The sequence below is a fragment of the Balaenoptera acutorostrata genome, chromosome 4 (genome assembly GCF_949987535.1).
Source record: "Balaenoptera acutorostrata chromosome 4, mBalAcu1.1, whole genome shotgun sequence".
Taxonomy (NCBI): domain Eukaryota; kingdom Metazoa; phylum Chordata; class Mammalia; order Artiodactyla; family Balaenopteridae; genus Balaenoptera; species Balaenoptera acutorostrata.
This window is the reverse complement of record NC_080067.1, coordinates 78,492,015-78,514,197: the sequence shown is the minus strand read 5'-3', so window position 1 is coordinate 78,514,197 and position 22,183 is coordinate 78,492,015. Positions and strand designations below refer to the sequence as shown.

Genomic DNA, 22,183 nt, shown 5'->3' with positions numbered 1-22,183 from the left:
AATATAAGAAAGTATTTGCTGACTGAAGCCAGAGAAAAAAATAGACCTGAATTTCTTCAGGGTTGGCAGACTGCTGTTACCAAGGTAAGTAAGTGATAAAAATGAAAACCCAGGCATGTCAAGGGGCTGGAATTGTCTAAGGGGGTGGGTGTCTTTAAAAGCACATGAAGACTGATCATGAAGATACCAACAGAGAGCCTAGAGGCTGCAGGGAGGCAGCTCAGAGTAAACCTCAGTTCAGTATTCATCACCTGGCTGCCCAATTTCCCACTGCCTGCTGGGGCAAATAAATTCAGTCATTTCATCCCGGGGGCAGCTGCTAATGATATAGTTGCTCTGTTGAAAAAAAGGAAAAATTTTTTTTGGTGGCACCTGCCTCTTGCCTCATGGCTCTTATTTCCAGATGACTCATGTAGACCCAGAGAAATACTGAAATGACTATTTGGATTCACTAAGGGAGCAAGTGCACTGGGCTGCTTTCTAGGCATTTGGGGAAGACAAGTGGCCTGAGTGCTTCAGTCTGAACAGTCTAGAAGCAGCACTATGTTTGGCCATAGACATAAAAGCTGTGTGAGGGGCAGAGTGAGCAGGCGTAGCCTCTTAACCCTGTCACAAGTATCAGTGTCTTCCGTTTTATGGGCACTGCTTTGTTTTCATAGTGTTTTTGTATGTATGATCTTATTTGATCCTTACAGTCTGTGAGGTAGGCAGGTCATTTAGGGATAAGAAGCTCTTTATTATAGATGAGAAAACTGAATCCTAGGTGTGAGCTTCCCCAAAGGCCATCAAAACTATTGACAGAGTGAAGTCTTTGATCTCAGGTCTATCCGGATCAAAGACACTGTTAAAAAGGCAGGGTCTTGAAATAAACCTTTAACCCAAACCCAAAGGGACAAGGCTTATTTGTTTATCCTTGAACTGTACTAAATGCTAACTTCTAAACTTATGTTTTGTGTTTTCAATAACCTAGTATATTAGTTCAAACCAGAACTGAACTTGTGAATATTCTGAATTTACCCAGTAGTATATCCAGGTATTCTAAATTTAATCAGGATCTTTCATATTCCAACACTTTAGGCAGAATACAGTAACCAGTTCTTTGGAAAACATACTGCTTACCTTTACCATGTCTTTAAAAGAATAGGACAGAGTTGTGAAATACGAGATGAAAAGGGAAGACTGCCAAGCAGCATTGTTACTAAGTATTCAGAGTCCATGCCACGCGCTGGCACTGCGTTCTCTGATCCACAATTCCATTTTGATTCCATTGTCAATGAATTGATAGCAAAACTAATTATCCAAATGGAAGTTTTAAAATAGGATTTTATTTGATTTCCCACTTCTCATATTTAGGCAAAATGTTCTAAGTTGTGGTTGATTGATAGCTCTTTTCATGGCCAGATGCCTCCATAAACTCAAACACTTTGAATACGAGAGGTACACACCAGCTGTCTTGGATACAGACAAGTTTTCTGTCTCGCTCATTTTTCCATAAAAACAGCTTTTCTTACCTGAAGAGGAATACTTGGTTTTATTTTAATGATCGTTTTGTTTTTCCCCTTAGTGTATTCCACAACAGAAAAATGACAGTGACTGTGGAGTATTTGTGCTCCAGGTAAAGAAAGTTTTTTCAGTATTTACAATTTATAAATTTATTGGGTTTAGAAAGGAGAAGTGGGATCCCTCTGATGTATACAGGTACTAGGTACAGATAACAGAACACTTTTCCTCCCAACCCTCCTTTGTTGTTGGGAAGCAGTAGTTTCTGCATTTTTCATATATTATCATTAGGAAGAACCACCTTCTAAGGCTGAGGATGAATAATTAGTATCATCCATGTCTTATCAGAGGCTATTGGTAAGCCACATTGGAGACTGACGTGAATTTGTCTGTTTCATAGACCCTTGGCATTGGTGGTATTAACTATATTTTTCTAACCGTTGGCAGGTGGTCTTTAACCACAGAGTAAAAACTAATTAGATTTTAAATAAGGGCCACATTTAAACACTGTGCTTTCTCATGCTGTAGATCTTAGGTCTCAAAGGGCTATTGAAAAAGTTGTTATACATTACATTTATGAAGGAAATTATATAATCCATGAATTTAGAGATTTCCAAAGATCTTGGAAGATGGGCTCACTCATATGACTCAACATTTGTAAACAAATTCAAGTTCTCACTTAAAGGCCATGTTAGGTCTGGCTGCATTCTCAGCAGGTCTCACCTTGAGAAGAATTGGAAGCCCCTTCATCGGTTTTGCTTTTCACAGTATTGAGTGGGGAGGGAGGGAGAATCCCAAGACATATACTTGCCTGGAAAATTGACTATAATTTGGAGGTAAATGTTTTAAAACAGTTTTACGAGTTTAAACAAACTTTAACATTTGCCTTAGACCCTATTCTATTAGGTCTGCATCTAGTAAAATACATTAGGCTGGTACATAACTCCACGTGCCACTTAAGTGTTTCTGGGACCTTTGCAGTACTGCAAGTGCCTCGCCTTAGAGCAGCCTTTCCAGTTTTCCCAAGAAGACATGCCCCGAGTGCGGAAGAGGATTTACAAGGAGCTGTGTGAGTGCCGGCTCATGGACTGAAACTCAGCAGGGACTCTGGGAAGTCTGACCAAGTTGGAGCAGATGGTTTGTTACTTGAATCTCCAAACTTATTTGAATTTTTACAGATATTTCAGATCAGTGGTGTTGGGCCACTGTTGTTACCTCAAATTTATTTTCTGCCCTTACTCATTTCCCTAGTTACCATGTACTATTTTTTAATGTTCAGTTTGGTTTCATTTTTAATTTTATGGGTTCTGTGTGTGTGTGTCCCCCCATATTTAATATTTATTATCCAAACGCATGCATATAGACAGAGCATGCAGTGCAGAGTATTAAAAAAAAAAAAAAAAGCCTAGTAGATTTGGTGCAGCTTTTGAAACTTAGTTAGATGTGAACTGAATACAGGTTTAAATTTTAATTCCAGAACCTAAAAATGCAGGATGTTTTTGATACAACGCAACTCTGAGAATAGTAGATGTTCCCTGGGGCATAAAGGGTAGCTAGAAGGGGTTTCCGACAAAGCCAGTCCTGTTTTATTTTTACCAGCAGCACCTTTCACTGACTTCCCTCTCCAGGTGAGTCACATTCCTTTTGAAGGGTGAAAAGGAAGTGGCCATAAACTGACTGGTATGTTCTATTTATGGAGGCACTTGTAAGCACGGTGCCTGCTTTGGAAGAGTTGATTAAGGTATGAGAAAAAGACAGTGACCTTGAGGGTCCATTTATCTTCACACACGAGAGATTTCAATCTTGGTTTTAAGAAGCATTTATAATAAATGCTTTAATCTTACAAAGGCTTTTACTGGAACACTGATTCCCTGGACTTTTCAGGTTTTGACCCATTAAAAAATTAGTATCTGTCAAAACTAGTGGTCAAACAAATGAGAATTCAGCCTTTCTAAGAGTAATTGTTTCCCATATGGAAGAAATTAAGATTTGCCAAATACCTTTCTATTTCAAGGGTATTTAAAATATAAACATTCAAAACCGAAGACTGACTTCAGGTATTTTGCACGTGGGTGGGGAGGAGAGAACAGGAAAGGTATTAAGGGAGACTTGAAACTGTGGGAGTACAGCAAATGTTATGAGTTTTTTCCCTCTTATTTCTCTAGTGATCTCAGCAGCATGCAGGGCTCATCTGCCTCTGCTTGACCAACCCTGAGACTCCAGCACAGGAGTCCTTTTTTTTGCTTCCATGAACCTCATCTTCTGGGGGAAGGCAGAAGTGGCCCTGTCCTGATTATTACCCTTGGCTGCATTAGGATTAAAGTAATGGATCTTGCATCTTTAATCTAACAAAGTTTTGTGATATTGGAAAGGAAAGGAAATAAGGAAAGATGCATGTTAAACTACATCTTTTCTGAACTGGGGGAGGAAAAACAACAAATGTGTATATAAGAAATTCAGAAGCGTGTACAGAAAAATACCAAGTAAATGGCAGAAGATGCTTCGGTTTATGCCTCGTTAGGTGTGAGGTGTTGAAAATAAAAAGCTAAAATGTGCAGTTTAACTTGGCCATAAGGTAGGGCTGACTGCCAGCAGTTGAGGGTGGAGTCAGAACATGTTTACATGCAGGGTTCCCATCCCAGACATTCCAAGCACCAACACCAATGTTTACATTGTAAACAGCCCCAGCACTTTCCTAGTCCCTCAGACTCAAACTCCTTAGTATAAAACCAGGTCAGTATTTCTTATTGTGCTTCAAGTCATTAAAAAGACTGATATTAGAGGCACTTTGTGCTGCTACAGGTAGGGTTGTATCAGCATTAGGAAAGGTGACAAAATGGGTTGTGTGTCTTCTTGAGGTTTTCAGGCATAATTATACAAACATGAGATTTTTCAAATCTGTATGTAAGACATTTGCCTGTTTTTTTGTTTTTGTTTTTTTTTTTGGTAATGGGTAACTATTGATTAAAAATGTCTTATACTTTAGAGCTCCGTATCTCGTATCTCACTCTCTGACAGAACCAGGCATACAGAAGAGACAGAATTGTGTTCTGGCCAAAATCTTAATGCCCGAAGTTTCAGATGCCATTTCTTCCAGTCTGAGAAATGGTCATGCTCTTAACAGGGAGGCAGAGAGAACCTAAGGTGAGCTGTCCCAAGTCCAGGGTGCCTTTCATGTCCAGTTTAGTAGGGCACCTTGAGGTACATCGTCCAGCATGCCTTAGCTTAAATGTCAAATATTTTAAGTCTGGTTAAAATGTTTCTCTGTTGTTCACGAAACTTGCTTCAGCACACATCGTCACTTTCCCCCATCTTGTGATTAGGTGCAAACCTCTATTTAGCCCAAGCCCTACGTTTAGAATGGCCTTTATCCTGATGTCTGCAATAATGGCTTCCTTGCAACAGAAATTTTGGAAATACAGTCTGGGCTGTTGGTAGAAGAGACAGGCATTGTTTTACTCTCACTAGCTTGGCACTGAGTTGTTTGGGTGCCCTCAAGGTGGGCAGACCTTATGCTTTTGGGGTTGAGGGCAGGCCTTATACAAACTAAAAGCTGCTTATGACGTGCCTTCAACAAGCTGCTCAGTCCTCTCCATCAGCAAATTTACCCGTCTGTAGTTGCTTTTATCCTTTTGTTAAATCTCTAGCAATGAATGTAGATTTAGTTCAGCTTTTAGTTAAGTTCTCTCAAGAATCATAGAGAACCAACCTTCTCTTAAGGAAGGGATGCACTTAAGGAAGGGAGAAGCAGCAGTTGCTGCCAGTAATCCCCAAATCATTTTTTTTGGCTTTGCATTTTATTTTCTACTTATCATTGAATATGATTAACATTGGTCACCTTGAATTATAGTTGGAACAAAATAACAGACCTAACTGGGACACAGCCAGCACTAGCCTAAGTTGAGCTGCCCCTTTTCTCTGCAGTTGTGGTATACTACTTCCCTGGGTTAGAAGGAATAATTGGGAGCTCTGGGTGAATCAGACTCTTCAGGCGAGAACCAGTGTGTTAATAGTGTGAATGAGATAGCCTGATTACCTGCTCTGCTTAATTGTTATGCAACTGAACTAATCAGCAGGTGTAAAGCACATACTTTGTTATGTGCTAGGGTCTGCCTCCTGGTCTGTAGATAATTAAGAAGACCTAGGGAATGCCATCCGAAGTGCTAATTCTATTTGGGTGTTAACAAAAGCAGATCTAGACAAGCTGTCCACTTAAATGGTACCTTTTGGTTAGAAAAAAATTATTTAAAGAAAGATAGATTGTGATCATGTAAAAATTACTCAAACCTTCTAGCAAAAATATTTTTTTGAAAAATAAACTAAATGCCTTTATAAATGTGTGTTCTCTTGTGTGGGATAAAATGTACTGTTTGGTGAGTAATTTTTCCCAGTGACATACCAGTCACGACAAGGCTCATCTATTAACAGTGACCAGTGTGTGCTCTAAGCAGCCCACCCTGTCCAGTAGTAGCATTTTTTGCAACGATGGAAATGTTCTGTATTTGCATCCTACAAATTCCATTATCTATTAACCACGGGTGGCTATTGAGCATCTGAAATGTAGCTAATGTGACTGACTGAGGAAATGAGTGTTTTAATTTAGTTAATTAGCTACATGTGGCTAGTGGCTACCATATTAGTAAGTCAAATTAAAATGGACATGCAAATTCTGCATACTATTCATAGATTCCCCCAGAATGTATTCCAGAGTAAAGAGCGCTTCAATGTCATTATCGGCGAGGAAACACAGACAATACTAAGTTGGTCCAATTTTATTGAAATCTGTTACAGAAGACAATTCAAATAGGAACCACTGTGGTTTTAACGCCTATAGAAATCTGAGTTACGTTTTACTGCAAAATATAAAATACATTAATTCAAACTACAGTGTAAAAAGACTTTAATAATGAATTGTATGTCCTCATTAAATTAGATATTTGCAAATGTCTTCCTAAATACAACTAATTTAGAGAGATCTTTTAAAGTTCAAATAGCCGGTTTGAATTTGAGAAAACGTACACTTACTGTAACATGAAAGATGTTCAATTGAGATACTTCAGCCCCAACTTCACAAACTACTGGAAATTAGGAGATACTTTGTTGCTAGATGAAAAAATATCACTTACATCAGGGAAAATTAGACGACTACCAGTTTAAAATGAGCAATAGTTCACATGATGATATTAGAGAAATTCTCTCTTGCCTTACAAATGCAAAATAAATCCTCCAGACTCCCTTCTCTGTAGAGACCATCAGCTCACTATCCAGGCGCTGAAACTCAGCACAGTTAGTTAGGGAAAAAACAAGACAGACTTCAGTATGAGAAGGAGCCAAAACATTTCCCGAGGGAAGTATTTCTGATTTTTTTGTTAAGCATTCTCTCTTGATCTTAAAGCTCTTTTTTTAAAAACAAACAACCCCACTCAATTCCCAAGATCAGTTTGAAAATGAAAAAAATAGATCTGCTGGCTCTCACAGCAACCTTCATCATGTCAAGGCACTGGTTTAACGCACATCATCTCCTGATATTTCCTCCCCATTTCCTACTGATAGCATCCCCCCTTGCCCTTAGAGTAGTTGAGGTTCCCTGTAATACAGACCCTTGGTTTTTTTAGCGTTAGCTAAAACACATATTTTGAAAAATGTGTTTAGTAAATACCCTTCAAGTCCTGACCTAATTTCCTGATATATAAAGCACATAAGAAGTGGTGTCCCCTGCGACTGTCTAAGGCTTACCAACTATTTAGGAAGTTCCCTTGACTCTTAAGAAGTTTGCCTTCAGAGATTAAAATTCAACATAGAAAAAAATTCAGTTATCAAAATCTATTCCTAATTTAGAGTAAAGCTACATTACATAGCAAAACTCCACTTATTAAACTTTATCTCTTGCAAACTTAAAATTTAAAAAATAGTAATTCCAGGCCCCATGGGATGACCATGAACCTACTTAGATGCAAACATGGTAAACACTTAAAAATTTTTTTTCTAATCTTCCTAAAAGAAGTGTGTTTTGGCTGATAGAGCAACATTACACATGAAGTCTGTTGCTAAGGAACACAATTTTTGACCCAATAACAGAAATCATTGTGGTAATCTGACACACAACCAAGATGCTAAGACTATAGAATTAAAGGCATTCTTTTGGATTCTGTCCTTTAATAATTTTTTAAGTGGAAAACCATGAAGAGCCTTCCAGCTCAGTAGAGACATATTAAATAAAGCTTGGTAAAAATAGGCAGGTTCGCAGACCTTGGGAACGCACATCAAATTCAACAGGCCAAAGGAGTGAGTTTTTCATGATGGGGCTCTCACCACTCACTGGTTTTGGGCCAGTTTTCCATAACCTCCTCTCCCAGCATCGTAGTCCTGACGATACTCATCTCGTACCTTAATTGAAAAGAACGTGTTACAGTATAGAGAAGATTAGTGTAACAAATGTGCTTCCTAAAATGTGTCAAATAACTAAGTCTTTTCAGATGTCATGATGTGAACATTTCAAGCAGAACAGAACATAATTTTAAGCAACTGATAATATAGCTCAACTGCCCTGCAAAATTAAGACTACCTAATGGTGTTTTACCAAACACCAGGTTCATACTCAGCATTCAACGATAGCACGTTGCAAAGAATAAACTATTTTAAAATAAAAATGTAAGTCATTTTAGTGCGTTTTGCTTTTGTTCAACACTCTTGGCAGGTGAAGAACATTTAGCCCCTAGCAGAAGTCCAATAATGGTTGCTTGTGATGTAGAGAATATACTATTTAATGGTTTTTAAAAATAATTTACCATCGCTTCTTGGCCTTTTGGCTAAGATCAAGTGTAAAAATAATTTACCAACCCCAATGGGTGGTTTTCAGATTCACTTCAAGCCAAGGTTATAGGCACAAAGTTATTTTCAAAAGAGCAAATACAAATTGACAAAACACTTGTCATTTAGGACTGGAATCCCACACAAAGGCTGAACCCAGAGAACCTTTCTGCATACCTGGCCCCCAGAACGCCCACGGCCATACTGCCTGCCCTCCTTAAAGCCTGCGTCCCAGTCTGTGCGAATGATCCGGTCATCCAGACGAGTTCCGTTTATGTACCGCATGGCATTTTCTGCATCCGCTCTTGAATAGTATCTTAATTATAATTATTAAGGAATTAGCATTTCTCCAGATATTTTTGTAAACAGAGAAAGCAACATCTAAATGAAGCTGAGTTAAGAAAAAGTACAAAAACTAATCCAACCAGATGGAGTTCAAAGACAATCATTTGGCTTGCACAGGCCTGTTTGAGGTTGGTCCAGAAGCAGTCAAAAATGACACTTATCCATGGCTACACCGATGATTTTTTGGATAATCCTGTTAAGTATCTGGTTCCACTGTCTCCATATTTTGGTTTGCAAAATATAAAATATGTTCAGTGCAGGTTTTAACCACGAACTGTTATCCAAGAAAACAACAGCATCTTTGGGTTCCCTGAAATATGAAGCTGTATATTCAAGAACCTTAAAAAGAGGTCATGGTACATATGAATTGCCATTGCATTTCATTATAAGGAAACACTCAAAATATCACTCACATTAGTAGTTTCAAACCAGATCTACTAAATCTATCTTTGGGGTGCTATTAAAAAAAAAAAAAATCTCTGTAAGTAATTATGATTATTAGCTGGGTTTAGGAAATACTGATCTGGACTTTTTCCCCTTGTCTTTAATTACACAGGGAAACACTGAAATTCCAGTGTCAGCATCTACACAATGCCTAGCACACTGTGGGCATTCAATAATTTTTTGTTGAATGAAATGAATGCTAAAGGGCAAACTGAGGAAGAAAACACTAACAATGAACGGTAGCCTTTCTTTCAGGTATTTGCCGTCATGATTGCTGATCTCTGACCTTCAAGGCAGATGCAAAAACACTCCAGTTCTTAGAGACTGGTTATTATCTAGTATTTTCTTTGCCTTTTCTGTCCCCTGTGAACTGTTTTACACTATTGCCACCAGAGGCAAAAGTAAAACCTGGGCACTCGTCCCTCGTATCTGAAGGAAGAGTGGAAGAAGCTTGCAGAATCCAGAAATCAGATACCGAAATCAAAAGTGGGGAATAGGTTCAAAAGTGGGGCTTCTGGGACTTCCCTGGTGGCGCACTGGTTAAGAATCCGCCTGCCAATGCAGGGGACACGGGTTCAATCCCTAGTCCAAGAAGATCCCACATGCCGCAGAGCAACTAAGCCCATGCGCCACAACTACTGAGCCTGCACCCTAGAGCCCGCGAGCCACAACTACTGAATCCCATGCACCAAGAGCCCGTGCTCCACAGCAAGAGAAGCCACTATGTGGGAAAAAGACCTGTTAATAGAAAGGCATTTAATCCCAGGCAAATAAAAATAAAATGATAGGGATCTGAACTGTCTGGAGGAACTAGGGCATTGTCTTTAACATTAACAAGCCAAATAAAATCCCTTTTCATTCTAGCATTTGAGAAACCCACATGTCCCAAAGGCAAGGCAGCAACTTAAGAACTTCTGCCTGGGGACTTCCCTGATGGTCCAGTGCTTAAGACTCTGCACTCCGAGCGCAGGGGGCCCGGGTTAGATCCCTGGTCAGGGAACTAGAGCGGCAACAAAGATCATGTGCTGCAACTAAGACCTGGCGCAGCCAAATTAATTAATTAATTAATTAATTTTAAAAAAATGTAGTTCTGCCTAGATCCACATTGTCAGTCTTTTTTCCCTTAATTATAATCAGAAACCCAGGGATCACCAGAAACTGAAGGAAATTTTACGGCATAAATGCAACCAAAAGAAACAATTCAGGGCACAGAAAAGAAAATTCAAAAGACACGGTAGATCAGGTCTGGAAAATTTCTCAAACAAAATGACCAAAAAATATTAGTTAAAAAACAAAACATCAAAGGATAAATCCAGAAGGTCCAATATTTGGAGAGTTTCCAGGGAGAGAATAAATGGTCACAAGTAAATATAGCTTTGGTTTTGACCTATAAAATCAAGCTATATACATCTACGTAATGAAATACTATATAGTTGTTTTAAAAAGAGGTAGACCTACATATGCTAACATGAAGCAATTTCTAAGATAGGTGAAAAAAAAAAATGGGTGCATGCAGTACGCTACCACACATCCATAGGATTACTTCTGGAAAGACCCACGAGATTCATAACTGATTGTCTCTGGACTTAGAATGGTATAGGGCTTTTATTTTCACTACGCTCTTTGGACTTTTTGAAACACCATAAGCATATACATTTTCAAATATTATTTTTCTTAACTATGAAAAAAGAATGGATTTCAGAAAGAATGTTAATGTTACTAGCTTTCCCAGTGTAAGAGTACAGGCACATTGGACAGAAGGAAGGAGAGGCAGAGGTAAGTGTAGGGATGCTAATCAACGAATATCCTCACTCATCTTGTAAAACAGGGTACCAGCCACTCTCGGCCCCACCTCTGGCCAATAGCTACATCAAACACACAGGAAGGATACTCCACAAAGCAGAACCCACATGCTGTTTTCTTCATTTTATCCAGGCCCATGATGATTTTCTTTATGTCACCACTTTTGCTGAAGAGTTCATAGATTTGTTCTTCAGTTGTATAAAAGGAAAGATTTCCAACATACAATGTACAGCTTTTCTTCAGTAATTTTTCCTGTTCTTCATTGTCACCCTAGAATTTCCAAGAGCAAAGTGAAAAAAGGCATAAAACAATGTGAAGTGTATGCTCCAAGTTATATTTTTTAAAAGTATGAATATACATGGATACCACACACAAGAAACGGGTAATATGTCTGCCTCTAGGGAGAATCAAGGGACTGCAAGTCAGATCTCCATGTATGGAAGTCTCATTTAATTCTCAGAGCTGAATGAAGTAGGTCCTAATTTATTATCCTCATTCTACCTGAGGGAAGACAGTTAAGTAGCTTGTCCAGGGTCACACATCTAATCAGTAGTTGTAGCTGGAATCCAAACCTAGTCTTATCCCCAATCCCATACTTCCTTAAAAGTTCACAGGACAAGAGTCATTTTAACGATACATTAAAAATAGGTTTTTCAGGGCTTCCCTGGTGGCGCAGTGGTTGAGAATCTGCCTGCTAATGCAGGGGACACGGGTTCGAGCCCTGGTCTGGGAGGATCCCACATGCCACGGAGCAGCTGGGCCCGTGAGCCACAATTGCTGAGCCTGCGCGTCTGGAGCCTGTGCCCCGCGACGGGAGGGGCCGCGATAGAGAAAGGCCCGCGCACCGCGATGAAGAGCGGTCCCCGCACCGCGATGAAGAGTGGCCCCCGCTTGCCGCAACTGGAGAAAGCCCTCGCACGAACCGAAGACCCAACACAGCCAAAAATAAATAAATAAATAAATAAATAAATTTGTTAAAAAAAAATAGGTTTTTCAGGACTCTGGAATGAGACATTAAATAAAGTAGATTCACTTTATTACTGCTGTTACTGATTTGTTAACATAATGGTCAAGAAGCATTTTCCTTTTTCCTTCTTCTTTTCTCACATATGTAAGTCATGTCCCACCAAACAGCCTACAGTTTAGGACAACTGGTATAAGTACTTATTTAAGGTATGATGATAATGTGGATCCCATTCAGGAAACACTAGAAATTCTACAAGACAGTATCTTACTACTATCTAAATGAAGCTATAGGCTTTAGACTGCAGAGATAAACAACAGCAAAAGTTGAATCCTTTCACTGTTTTAATCTTGCAGGATGCTTGAAATTCATGATGGTTATGATGTGGAACTTTCTATAGTAATGAGACCTGTAAAAGTGATAGAATGAAAAATCATGCCTGGGATACAGTAAGCATTTAAAAACAGTAGACTGAGTGAAAATCTAAGATCTTTCTCAATTTGACCTCAAATTTCCATTTCCCTACCCTACTAATGCATTTTAAACATTCTCCACACCTACCTTCTTCTGTATGTGACCCCTCCCTTCCCCGTCACAGGGAATTTTCTGAATCCTCACAGCCCCTCCCTTTCCACTCATCATTTCTGCCTAGATTATGATTACTTACCTCCATTGTAAATCTGTACATTTACAGTCTTTCCATTTACAATCCCATAATCCCTAGAGGATTATGAAGTCTTAGGGTGTGGAAACTGTCTTCCCTCTCTAAGGTTTAGCAGAAGGCTTGAGCAACAGCACTCAATACAAATTTACTAAACAACCACTAGTTAATGAGTGTCACCTTCACCCCATCCCCGCCTTTGCTAATACTGAAGAACCCACCTTTAATATATGCAGCCTCCCCCTTTTCCACAGAATCTGCTATGACTTAGGCCAAACGAAAATTTCCCTCTTCTGAAACCCAGCAGTTCTCCGATCTTGACATCCAGACCCTTAACATGCTGGTCCCCCTCCACACTCCAAGGGCTCCCTAAAGGTAGAGGCAGGGCTCAACTGTGTCTGCCACTCACCACGTACAACTTGTGGAGGGCCGTTTAACTAGCCCAAGGAAAGGACGCGAAACGCCAAAGCGCAGTTTGGCTGATGTAACTGAAAATTTTTAAATAATTAAAAGCCCCGGTATCTGGGTCAGGATGGCGCCTCCACATGCTCCACGTGTCAAAAAGACACCGCTTCCCCTCATCACAAAGTCACCTTCCCGCGGCACCGTTCGGGAAAACGTGAGACGCCACTACTACTGCCGCCCGTCTGCACTGCCCCGGGGATCAGGGAGCGGCTGCTAGGGAATGTGAGAGCAAGCCTCAAATTCCCTGCCTACGAGAGAAGAGGATTCAGTGATATCCAAACGCCCCTTCAGCATCCATTCCTCAGCAGGCACCGAGGCTTCCCTTCGCGTTTCGGGATACCAGGGAATGGGAGACGACACAATGAGACAAGAGCAAACCAATTCTCAGCCTTCTGGCCCGGGGCCTCCCCTTCTCGCTGCCCCGCTTGCCTCACCCGGAAGTGCTGGTCCCGGTACTGGCTCAGCTCGACGTAGGAGTCGCTGCGCAGCGCCTTCAGGAGGCCACCCGACATAGTGCACAGATTTCGGCCAACGACACCGCCACTGCGAGAATAACGAAGCCGCCCCGGCGGAAGCGGAACCGGAAACGCTCGGAGGCTGCTGCGGAAACTCGAAATCCCGTGCTCCAATCCCAGCGCGGCAGTGTCGTCACCCGGCGGCGCCGGCGCAGACGTGGTCCGTAGTCAGGCGTCGCCGATCAGAAGCGAGAGCAGCGTGCTCGGGGTTCCGGGACGCTCCGAGGATGGTTCTACGACGGCTGCTGGCCGCCCTGTTGCACAGCCCGCAGCTGGTGGAGCGTCTCTCTGAGTCGCGGCCCATCCGGCGTGCGGCGCAGCTCACCGCCTTTGCACTGCTGCAGGCCCAGCTACACGGGCAGGACGCGGCCCGGCGCCTGCGAGCCCTCGCGGCAGGGGCCGCGGGCTCTCTGGGCCGCCGCGGTGCCCGCTTCAGAGACACCTTCATTCAGGAGCTACGCCGCAGCCTCCGGGAACGCCCGCGGCCACCACCAGGTAGCCAGAAGGGCCCGGGAGCAAACCCCTAAACCCAGGCCAGGCCGAGTCGAGGTCGCCTGCTTTCGCTTCTGGGCTCGACACCGGCCTCGGCGCTAAGAAGTCATCCCGGACACTGCTCACGGCTTGGAATCCTGACTCAGATGGTCCGCCTACAGAGGTCCCGCTCATCAGAGAGCCCAGGCCAAACCGACACCCCTGCTGAAGGAAGACCTGTGATCGGACGGGACACGGCGTATGAGGAAAGCCCCGGAAGCCTGACAGAAGTAAAGATAGGCTGGGCCCTGCTACACCGCGCGGGCAGAGAGCCATGGACCAAAGTACAACCGGAAAGAGGGTCTGCCCTCTGAAATGGGACTAAAACTAGTGATGGATGCTGCACTGATACAGCAGGACACTACTTCCAGGGGAGATCCTGGATGAAAAGACAATCCTGCAGTTGCCAAAATCCTCTGATTAAATGTGTGAGCTGAGTAATGGGTATTGTTACCGGACAAGGTTCTTTTGCCCCATGCGTAGCAAGCCAAACGCTGAGATGCAGAGGTTTGCAGCAAAGAGAGGGTTAACTCTCAAGGCAGCCAAGGGAGGAGGAGAACTAGTCTCAGATCTGTCTTCCCCAAGGCAAGGGGCTTCGGGTATTTTGGGGATAAAGAATAAAGAAGGAGGGCGGCCTGAGACGTGGGGAGCGTGGGGAAAGGTGATTGGAGAAAGGTGTGGTAATTGTAGTTCTGCACAGGTGTAACTAAGCCACATGCATCTACAGCTTGAAAAATGGAGGCTCTTAGCACCATCTGCCTCTGCCGGTGGAGTTTTCGGCCCTGTGATGTCAAAAGGTCAGGAGCATGCCCAGAGCTTGAACTAGACACAGCCAACTGCAAATTCCTGGAAAACAACTCCATCAGACATCTTATTGTTTAGGCTGTGTGCTGCTTGGAGGCCTTGTGAGTTTTAAAATGACCTTGATTAGCGAAGGCCGGTGAAATGGACTGACTCATTACCCATGGTTTCAGTGTGTGCGCCATACTTCTCTGGCAAGGTGGATTAGGATTCCTGGGGACTTGTAGGCCCATCGTAATACTAGTTAGCACATATTGAGTACTTACTCTGTACTGGGCACTTGCTAATTGCACTCTGTGTGGGTTATCTCACTCCTTACGACAACTTTCATATGAGGAAGTGTAAGGCTACTTCTTAAGTTGCCCAAGGCCTTACAGAGTGGAATGTGAATACAGGTGTTTGACTCCAGGGCCCAAGTCCCTAATCACATTTCCCCTGCAGCATTTACCCTGACCTTCAATGCCTACCTTCCCTGCCACCAACCACCATCATCACTGGGCGTTAGGACAACTGCCTACCATGGAACAAGCTACCTGGATTCCTTGTTCCTATTTTAGAGGGCCTGGGATACACTCTAAAGACTATGCTCCAGCTAACAGACCCATGATTCGGAAATCCATTGTATGCATTGATTGTCTCTAATCAGGCTACACAATTCATCATGCAATCTAGCAAGCTCGAAGCCCAAGAAGCTTTTAGGCTGGTGACCAGTTTATACTCTGGCATTCTGATAGTCACAGAGGGAGCTGGATAGGGTGGAGAAGCAAAAGCAGCCTATCCTCCACTTTCCTAATGGTCATAGTTCTGATTTGGCATTCCATCCTCCAGTCTTCCCATCAGAGGGGCTTCTATTTAATCCTCTCTGAGGCCAGCGTCCCACTCTCCTAATGACAGAGTTCTAATTTGGCATCCTACCCTCCTGTCCTCCCTCTCCCAGACCAGAGGCAACTCACTGGACTCTCCTTTGACCTTGGCAGTGAGGAGCCAGAGGAGCGTGTTCATTCTACTGCCTTGTTTGCCTCATTGGTTTCAATCCCACTCCTTGGTCTCTGAATCTGAACATCAGAGCAGCAGAATGTTAGTAGTCCCCAGCCCAATCCCTTACCCTCAACATAAACAAGCACACTCACAGTTGGGTCTTTTTCTAGACTAGCAGAGACAGAAAGAAGCAGTGCAGGAAGCAATGAAGCTTCTAGACAAGCTGGCCATTTAGTAAGAAAGGAAGGAAAGCAAGAAATGAAGGCAGTTTATTTTTTGTGGAAGAAGTGTGCAGGAACTAAGTAAGTTCCCTCTGTTTTTGTAAAAGGAGTCTGAGAGCAGAGAGAGAGAACTGGGTCCTTTCTGCTCCAGCTAGAGGAGATTTGGATGCCTCCCCGCTTCGTTGGAGAAGCCTCCAGTGTTCGTAGTCAGTGGCTTGTCAGCCCACCAGGTACCCTATTACTAAAGAAACAGACCAAATTCTTCCCACCACCCCCAGTGGCAACAATCTCCCAACATACCTTTCAGGCTCTTGTGAGCTTTGTCAGAAAGTGAAGCAGGGAAGTAACTCACTCCACTATCCTGCAGGACAATTCCAAATCACCCCTTGGTGCCACACAAATCTAGACACCAACAGACAAATTTGTTAGCGCTCAGACCACTACGGTCTACACAGACCGCTACACCAACAGCTCCTGCAGGGAATTCTGGGGGTGTGAACCCAACTGGAGAAGGAAAGAGAAGTCCCAAGAAGCCCAGAGGAATTTGGGACCTTCGAATCTGGGGTGTCTCAAGGTGGCACTTGGTTTTATCTGTTGGGCAGAGAAGCCATCTTTGGCTGCAGAGTAAATAAGTGCTGTCGGGTGCCAGAGACGACGCTAAGCGCTACAGGTAGGAAGACCAATCTGAAGTTCGTAACAAACCAACCAAAAGAACAATGAACTATCATGAACAGGTACTATAGAGTTTTAAACAGGGAAATATCCGGGAGTGTGCTACAGCCAGCTCAGGAGAGAGATCCTTGGCATCTCCTCCCAAGTTGAGTAACATCATTTTAGTAGTTTGAAACCAGCCATGGTGAGAGTATTTACACCACACAAATCGGCAAACACTACAAATGGGGGCTAGTTTGCCCTTAGAGAACGGGTTGCTAAACATTTACTAGCATGGCACTGACTTTCCTCTCCCTCGGGGTTGGAGTCCTGAGGAACGTGTGGCACTAGGACCCTAGCAACCGCCGCAGAGCAGCTTGCCTGTGGTGAGTGGAGCTTTAAGATGACCCAAGGCTTTAGCCAGCAGAAGGCGGGACTAGAAAAACGCTCAGGTTAGGTCGGTTGTATAGGTTTGGCCTCCTGCTCTGTGCTCCTCCAGCATACTGCTCTCAGTGGCCTGGGTGCCTCTTGTTCTCATGAGATGGCAGGGCCGCGAGGAGGGAGAACGAGGACAAGCTTAGTGCCACAGCTCCTCGTGTTCCCAGCGGACCGGGCGGGGGTGCCCTGTTCTGTGAGGAGCAGCACGCCCCGGTGCGGTGGCTTCCACCAGGGCAGCGGGTGTGGGTTTGGCCCGGGGTCTGCTCTCGATCCTGTGAAGGGGCTTCAGACAGAAGCTTTGAGCTTGGAGAGTGACCAGACCACATTTAAGGTTTTGTGCTCAAGTGCCACCAAATACTGACTGAGCCTTCTATCTCCATTCCCACTGGGGCCAACTGAGAAGGGAGAACATCTGGGCTCCTTGATCCCTCAAGGGTGAGATGCAGAAGCGTTCCATCACCTCTCTCAGGGACAGGAGTAAGAGAGTGGGTGGGGAGAAAAGTTCCAGAACTACTTTTTTTGGTAATAACCAAGCGCTGAGACGGTAGGCCCTGAAGTACCGTTAAATACAGCACACCCACTTCTATGCTTACAGAGCTTTGGGAGAGACATGCCTGTCTGGCCAGGGAACATGTGCTGCAGACCCAGGAATGACACAGTGTTAGCTGGCAGACACCTCAGAGACCTTCTGATCCCTTGTACAGATTGGAAAACTGAGGCTGGGTGAGGGGAAGGGGCTTTCTTAAGATTACGTAGCCAGTGTGTAGCAGACCAGGGACGAGAACTAACTCCTTTGAATATGAGCTACCTGCTCTTTCTACATCACTACACTGCCTCCTTCCAGGTATCTAGGAAGCCAAAGGGTTGTCATGACAGCAAAAGGTAAGGCATCCTGGAAGGTTTGGGGGGAGTCATTCAGGAACATCATTAGGAGATTGTTGTCTCCTTTCACAGTCAGGTGCTATTTATATGTTTAAAACATCACAGTGGCTGGAAGGAATAGGGCAGGAACAGGCATTTTGCGTCATTGATTACACCAGGTTCTTTGGGGACCTTGGCATCAGGACTGCGACTGGTCAGATCTTTGGTTTTTGAGGGAAGATGGGTGTCAGTTTACCCAGAAGGTGGAGCAGTCAAAGGCTGTGTACAGGAGAGGTGGGGATTCTGGAAGGGAAAGGGAAGGAAGAGAGTCAGGTCTCTGTCCCAGCCCAGCTCTCTACCTAGAAGGTGGAGCAGTGCCTTCACCTATGGCTGAGTCTTGGGCAGGGGCTTTTCTGTCATATTGTCAGGCTTCTCCCCCAGCTCCAGGATGTGAAGGCTGAGATGGTACCTCCAAGCCCCACTCAGCAGGGAGGACAGGGCCGGTGGGTCCTCCAGAGTCAAGTGGGGAAAGATGAGTGTCTCATTCTTGAGGGGGAAGCTGCACTTCTTCATGGCAGACCTGGTGGTGCCAGGGGTCACCACAAAAAGGCGGCAGAGCCACGGCCCACCAGCCACGTGGCAGGCTGGTTGTCTGGTGAGGTTGCTGAGGGCTTGGCACAGGAGCTGGTCCTCAGCCCCGCCCATGTCCACCACCTCCACGGGCGAGCCCAGGCCCGGGAGGTGCAGGAGGTGCCGCGGGGGCATGTAGGTGTGGGTGAAGAGGAGTGTGTAGTGGGTGGGTACACGCGGGAGCGCAGGAGCGCGAACCACCCGCTCCAAGTGCCCCAGGCCAGGCACCAGGCCTCCCTGGTGCAGGCAGCCGAAGAAGAGGGCACCCAGGGCGTTGCAAAGGACCAGGGTGCCCTTGCGGGGTGCCAGTTGGGTCTGTAGACTACAAAGCAGGACGAGGGGGACCAGGAGGGGGATTAGGAACCGAGCCTCCTGGTGGCTAAAGACAGACAGCAGGGCCAGGGGCATGAAGTAGAGGAGCAGGAGGTGAGACCTGGGGCTGGACTGCAGGCTCCGGGCAGCCAGTGCCCTTGGGAAGCCCATCTGTATGAAGGCCTGGAGGCAGGCTCGCAGCTGTTGCCACGCAGCCTGCAGGGCGTGGGCATGCAGCACCCCAAAGAGCAGGAAGCCATTGACTGCCAGGTGAGTGAGCCGCATGTGTGTGCCGTGCCTCGCCAGGTTTACGGGATCCAGGTTGTAGTACAAGAAGTTGGCAGGTGTAAGGACAAGGGTACTGGGTCTAGATGGACTGGAGAAGTAGCAGCTGTCCACAGCCACAAACCCCACTGCTGTGAGGGTCGCCCCCGGGAGCAGCACCAGGGCTTCCTTGGTCAGCGACTTGAGGCTGGGGTTTGTGGCTCCGTAAGTGCCCCAGAGGAAGAGGGGGACCAGAGCAAAGGCCAGAAAGGTGGGCCGGTTGAAGAAGCCAGCAGCCATGACACCCCCGAGAAGCCAGCCGTGCCACAGCGGGCCTGGGGCAGGCTTCTTGGGCGTGCAGCTCCCAGTCACACGGGGGGACACCAGTACCAACAGCCACACAAAGAGCAGCCCCTCAATGGCATTGGAGAAGGTCCTTGTGTAGAAGACCAATGTGACGTAGGAGCCAGACAGCAGGACCAGGGCATTCCAGCGCTCCGCCCCCCAGCGTGGGGCTACGTGGTACACGGCCAAGTCCAGGGCAAAGGAGAGGGAAGTGAGGAGGAGGCGGGGCCCGACCAGCAGCGCATAGCCACTCACCGGGCCGGGCCACGGCCCCCACTCTTCCCAGAGCCTGAGCAGCCAGAAGGCAGAGCCAGAGGTCAGCAGTGGGAAGACCACTGTACGGCAAGGGCTGCTGGGGTGAAACTCCCAGGGCCGCGCGGCCTTTATGCCCAGGACGTCCTCTGCAGAGAGAGAAGGAGAGGTGAGCCAGGTCCCAGCACAGAGGATATGACGGACAAAATCCTAGGATGGCCCCCAAGATTTTCCAGCCCCCTGGTGTACATGCCGGACATAACCCCTGGGACTGTGAAGACGACAGAGTTCACTCCTGTGATTAGGTTACGTCACAGGGATCAGCTGACCCTAAGATACAGAGATCACCCAGATGCATGTGACAAAAATCACATGAGCCCTTTAAATCAGAGAGTTTTCTCCAGCTGGTGGCAGAAGAGGACATCAGAGGTGAGAAGGATTTGCTGGCTTAAAGGTGGAAGGGGCAGTTGGCAAGGAATGTGGCTGGCCTCTGGGAGCTGAGAGCAGCCCTTGGCTTACAGCAAGCAAGGAAATGGGACTTTAGTTCCATAGCCTCAATGAACTAAATTTGTTCAACAGCAAGAATCGTCTTGGAAGCAGATTTTCTCCCAGAGCTTCCAGACGAGAACTCAGCCCAGCCCATACCTTATGATACCCTGAGCAGAGAGCCCAGGCTGGACTTCTGATTTACAGAACTGTGAGCTGCCAGTTTTAAGCTGCTAGGTCTGTGATGGTTTGTTACGCAGCCCACACCTGGGAAGTGAGGTAACAGTGTGTCCTGGATGTATGAGGAGGGGCAGGGGGAGGCCCCATTCCTCTCCTTGAGTTCTAAAGTCTCCAAAGTCAGAGTCAAAAACACATCTCCGTGATTATGACTGTTACCCAGGACAGCCAGTGTGAGAATGGGGGAAGGGAATGAACAACTGTGGTTATGGTCAAAAGCGACTGGTTTTGTCTATGATTCTTAATGTTTAAAATTAAGAATATACTCATGTAATTAAAATTACTTGCTGCCTGGGGCTAGTCTTTGACTGTGTGCCCCACTGTCCCAGAGCTCTGAGGGGTGGGGGTGAGGAAAATGAACTCTTAATTTCTGCATCTTAGCTCCAAGCTCTACAATATCTAACACTTGATAACACTGCTGGTTGTCTAAGGCTCTTTGCTTCTCCTCCTTATTCTTCCGGCCTTTTGGCAGTTTTTTTCTCTCTGTGTCAGAAGGTGAAAGGGAAACAGAAAACCTCGGATCAGATCAATCTGGCTGCTTTTTACTGGCTCAGGTTAAAAAAAAACGGGGGGGGGGTGGAAAAAAAACTGGACCTTTCAACTTTAAAAACAAATGCACCTGTTGAGCCCTGTGGCAGAGATAGCTGATAACTCCCCAGTCAATATCCATTCCTTCCTTCATCCTTAGTCTCTTTAGCCGGGCATTTGGTCAGATATAAACACTATATTTTTTAGCTTCCATTTGCAGGTACGTGTGGTCACGTGATACATTCTGACCAATGCGATGGAATGGGCAAAAAGTATGTGACTTTCAAAATATGCCCTTAAAGAAAGTAGGCCTATCTCTTGGCTTCCTCTCTTGGTGTCAGACCTGATGCCTGGAGCACAAGCAGCCATCTTGAACCATGAGGAGGAAGCCTTGTGACCACAGCATCTGAAAGGCCTCAAGGTTTCCAGCAACCATCTTCATGATGTGTCCTATACCACCTAGAAGTTAAGTTCTAACAAGTGAGCATTCTAGGTCTGGGTTCCCTCAGCCATCATATGAACCTACAGAAGAAAAGTTTCATTATTATTTTATGTCACAGCCCTGTGTAAGTTTCCCCAATCACTGGGGAAGCCCAACTCTAAAATCCTTCCACTGAGAAGCCCAAAATAGCTTTTGTTCTGAATGACCTGTACTGTTGTTATAAGCAGGAAGATGTCAAAGAGGCTGGCATTTCATCGGTATCATTTAGAAGGTCAATGTCACCACTGAGGAAGGAGACGCGAAGTCCCCACTCCCAAATTCTTATGCCAGAGAGGCTTGTGGATTTACTGCTCATCTGCACAGACATTTTTCTCCCTCCGCACTAAATAGCCAATCAGCTCCTTGACCAGACTCTGCTGCAGCTTATCGTAACCACACATGCGGAGCTTTACCTGCCATGACCTCAGGAGACTGGAAGAACTCATCTGGGTGCACGTAGCCTGTCTGCGGAAGGAGACACCACACCAGGCGGAGCAGGCCGAGGCTGCCCCACAGCACCCTGGCTGCCATCTTCATATCAAATTGCTGCCAGGACACAGGGCCAAGAGCCTAGGATGACTTCAGCTGCTACAGATGCTATTCTGGTTCCACAGACCTGCATCTGAGGAGGATAACATTTGTTAGTTATTATAATGTAAA

The 22,183-nt window shown here is 45.2% G+C and overlaps 4 protein-coding genes across 9 annotated transcripts in view; 2 read left to right on the top strand and 2 right to left on the bottom strand.

Annotated features, from left to right (window-relative positions):
- SENP5 (SUMO specific peptidase 5) overlaps positions 1 to 5,855 on the top strand; it is a 41,883-nt gene extending 36,028 nt beyond the window's left edge. For 5 of the 6 annotated variants that reach the window (XM_057545151.1, XM_057545149.1, XM_007171589.2 and 2 more), the window contains exons 8-10: positions 1 to 84; positions 1,565 to 1,615; positions 2,482 to 5,855. In XM_057545151.1, coding sequence (XP_057401134.1) covers positions 1 to 84; positions 1,565 to 1,615; positions 2,482 to 2,592 — 246 coding nt within the window. In that variant the 3' untranslated portion in view covers positions 2,593 to 5,855. The remainder of the gene's footprint in view (positions 85 to 1,564; positions 1,616 to 2,481) is intronic. The other variant, XM_007171591.2, reaches the window with a different exon arrangement.
- Positions 5,856 to 6,257: 402 nt separating this feature from the next.
- On the bottom strand, positions 6,258 to 13,584 carry NCBP2 (nuclear cap binding protein subunit 2). The gene is made up of 4 exons (XM_007171595.3): positions 13,427 to 13,584; positions 10,991 to 11,172; positions 8,488 to 8,626; positions 6,258 to 7,887 (listed from the first exon to the last, which is right to left on the bottom strand). The coding sequence occupies exons 1-4, from the start codon at positions 13,502 to 13,504 to the stop codon at positions 7,816 to 7,818; spliced, it is 471 nt and encodes a 156-aa protein (XP_007171657.1). The 5' UTR covers positions 13,505 to 13,584; the 3' UTR covers positions 6,258 to 7,815.
- On the top strand, positions 13,558 to 14,481 carry NCBP2AS2 (NCBP2 antisense 2 (head to head)). The gene has a single exon (XM_028163830.2). The coding sequence runs from the start codon at positions 13,735 to 13,737 to the stop codon at positions 14,032 to 14,034; it is 300 nt and encodes a 99-aa protein (XP_028019631.2). The 5' UTR covers positions 13,558 to 13,734; the 3' UTR covers positions 14,035 to 14,481.
- Positions 14,482 to 16,079: 1,598 nt separating this feature from the next.
- PIGZ (phosphatidylinositol glycan anchor biosynthesis class Z) lies at positions 16,080 to 22,054 on the bottom strand. The gene is made up of 2 exons (XM_057544926.1): positions 21,937 to 22,054; positions 16,080 to 19,940 (listed from the first exon to the last, which is right to left on the bottom strand). Exons 1-2 carry the CDS (start codon positions 22,052 to 22,054, stop codon positions 18,373 to 18,375), a joined length of 1,686 nt encoding a protein of 561 aa, XP_057400909.1. The 3' UTR covers positions 16,080 to 18,372.
- Between the last annotated feature and the right edge of the window lie 129 nt (positions 22,055 to 22,183).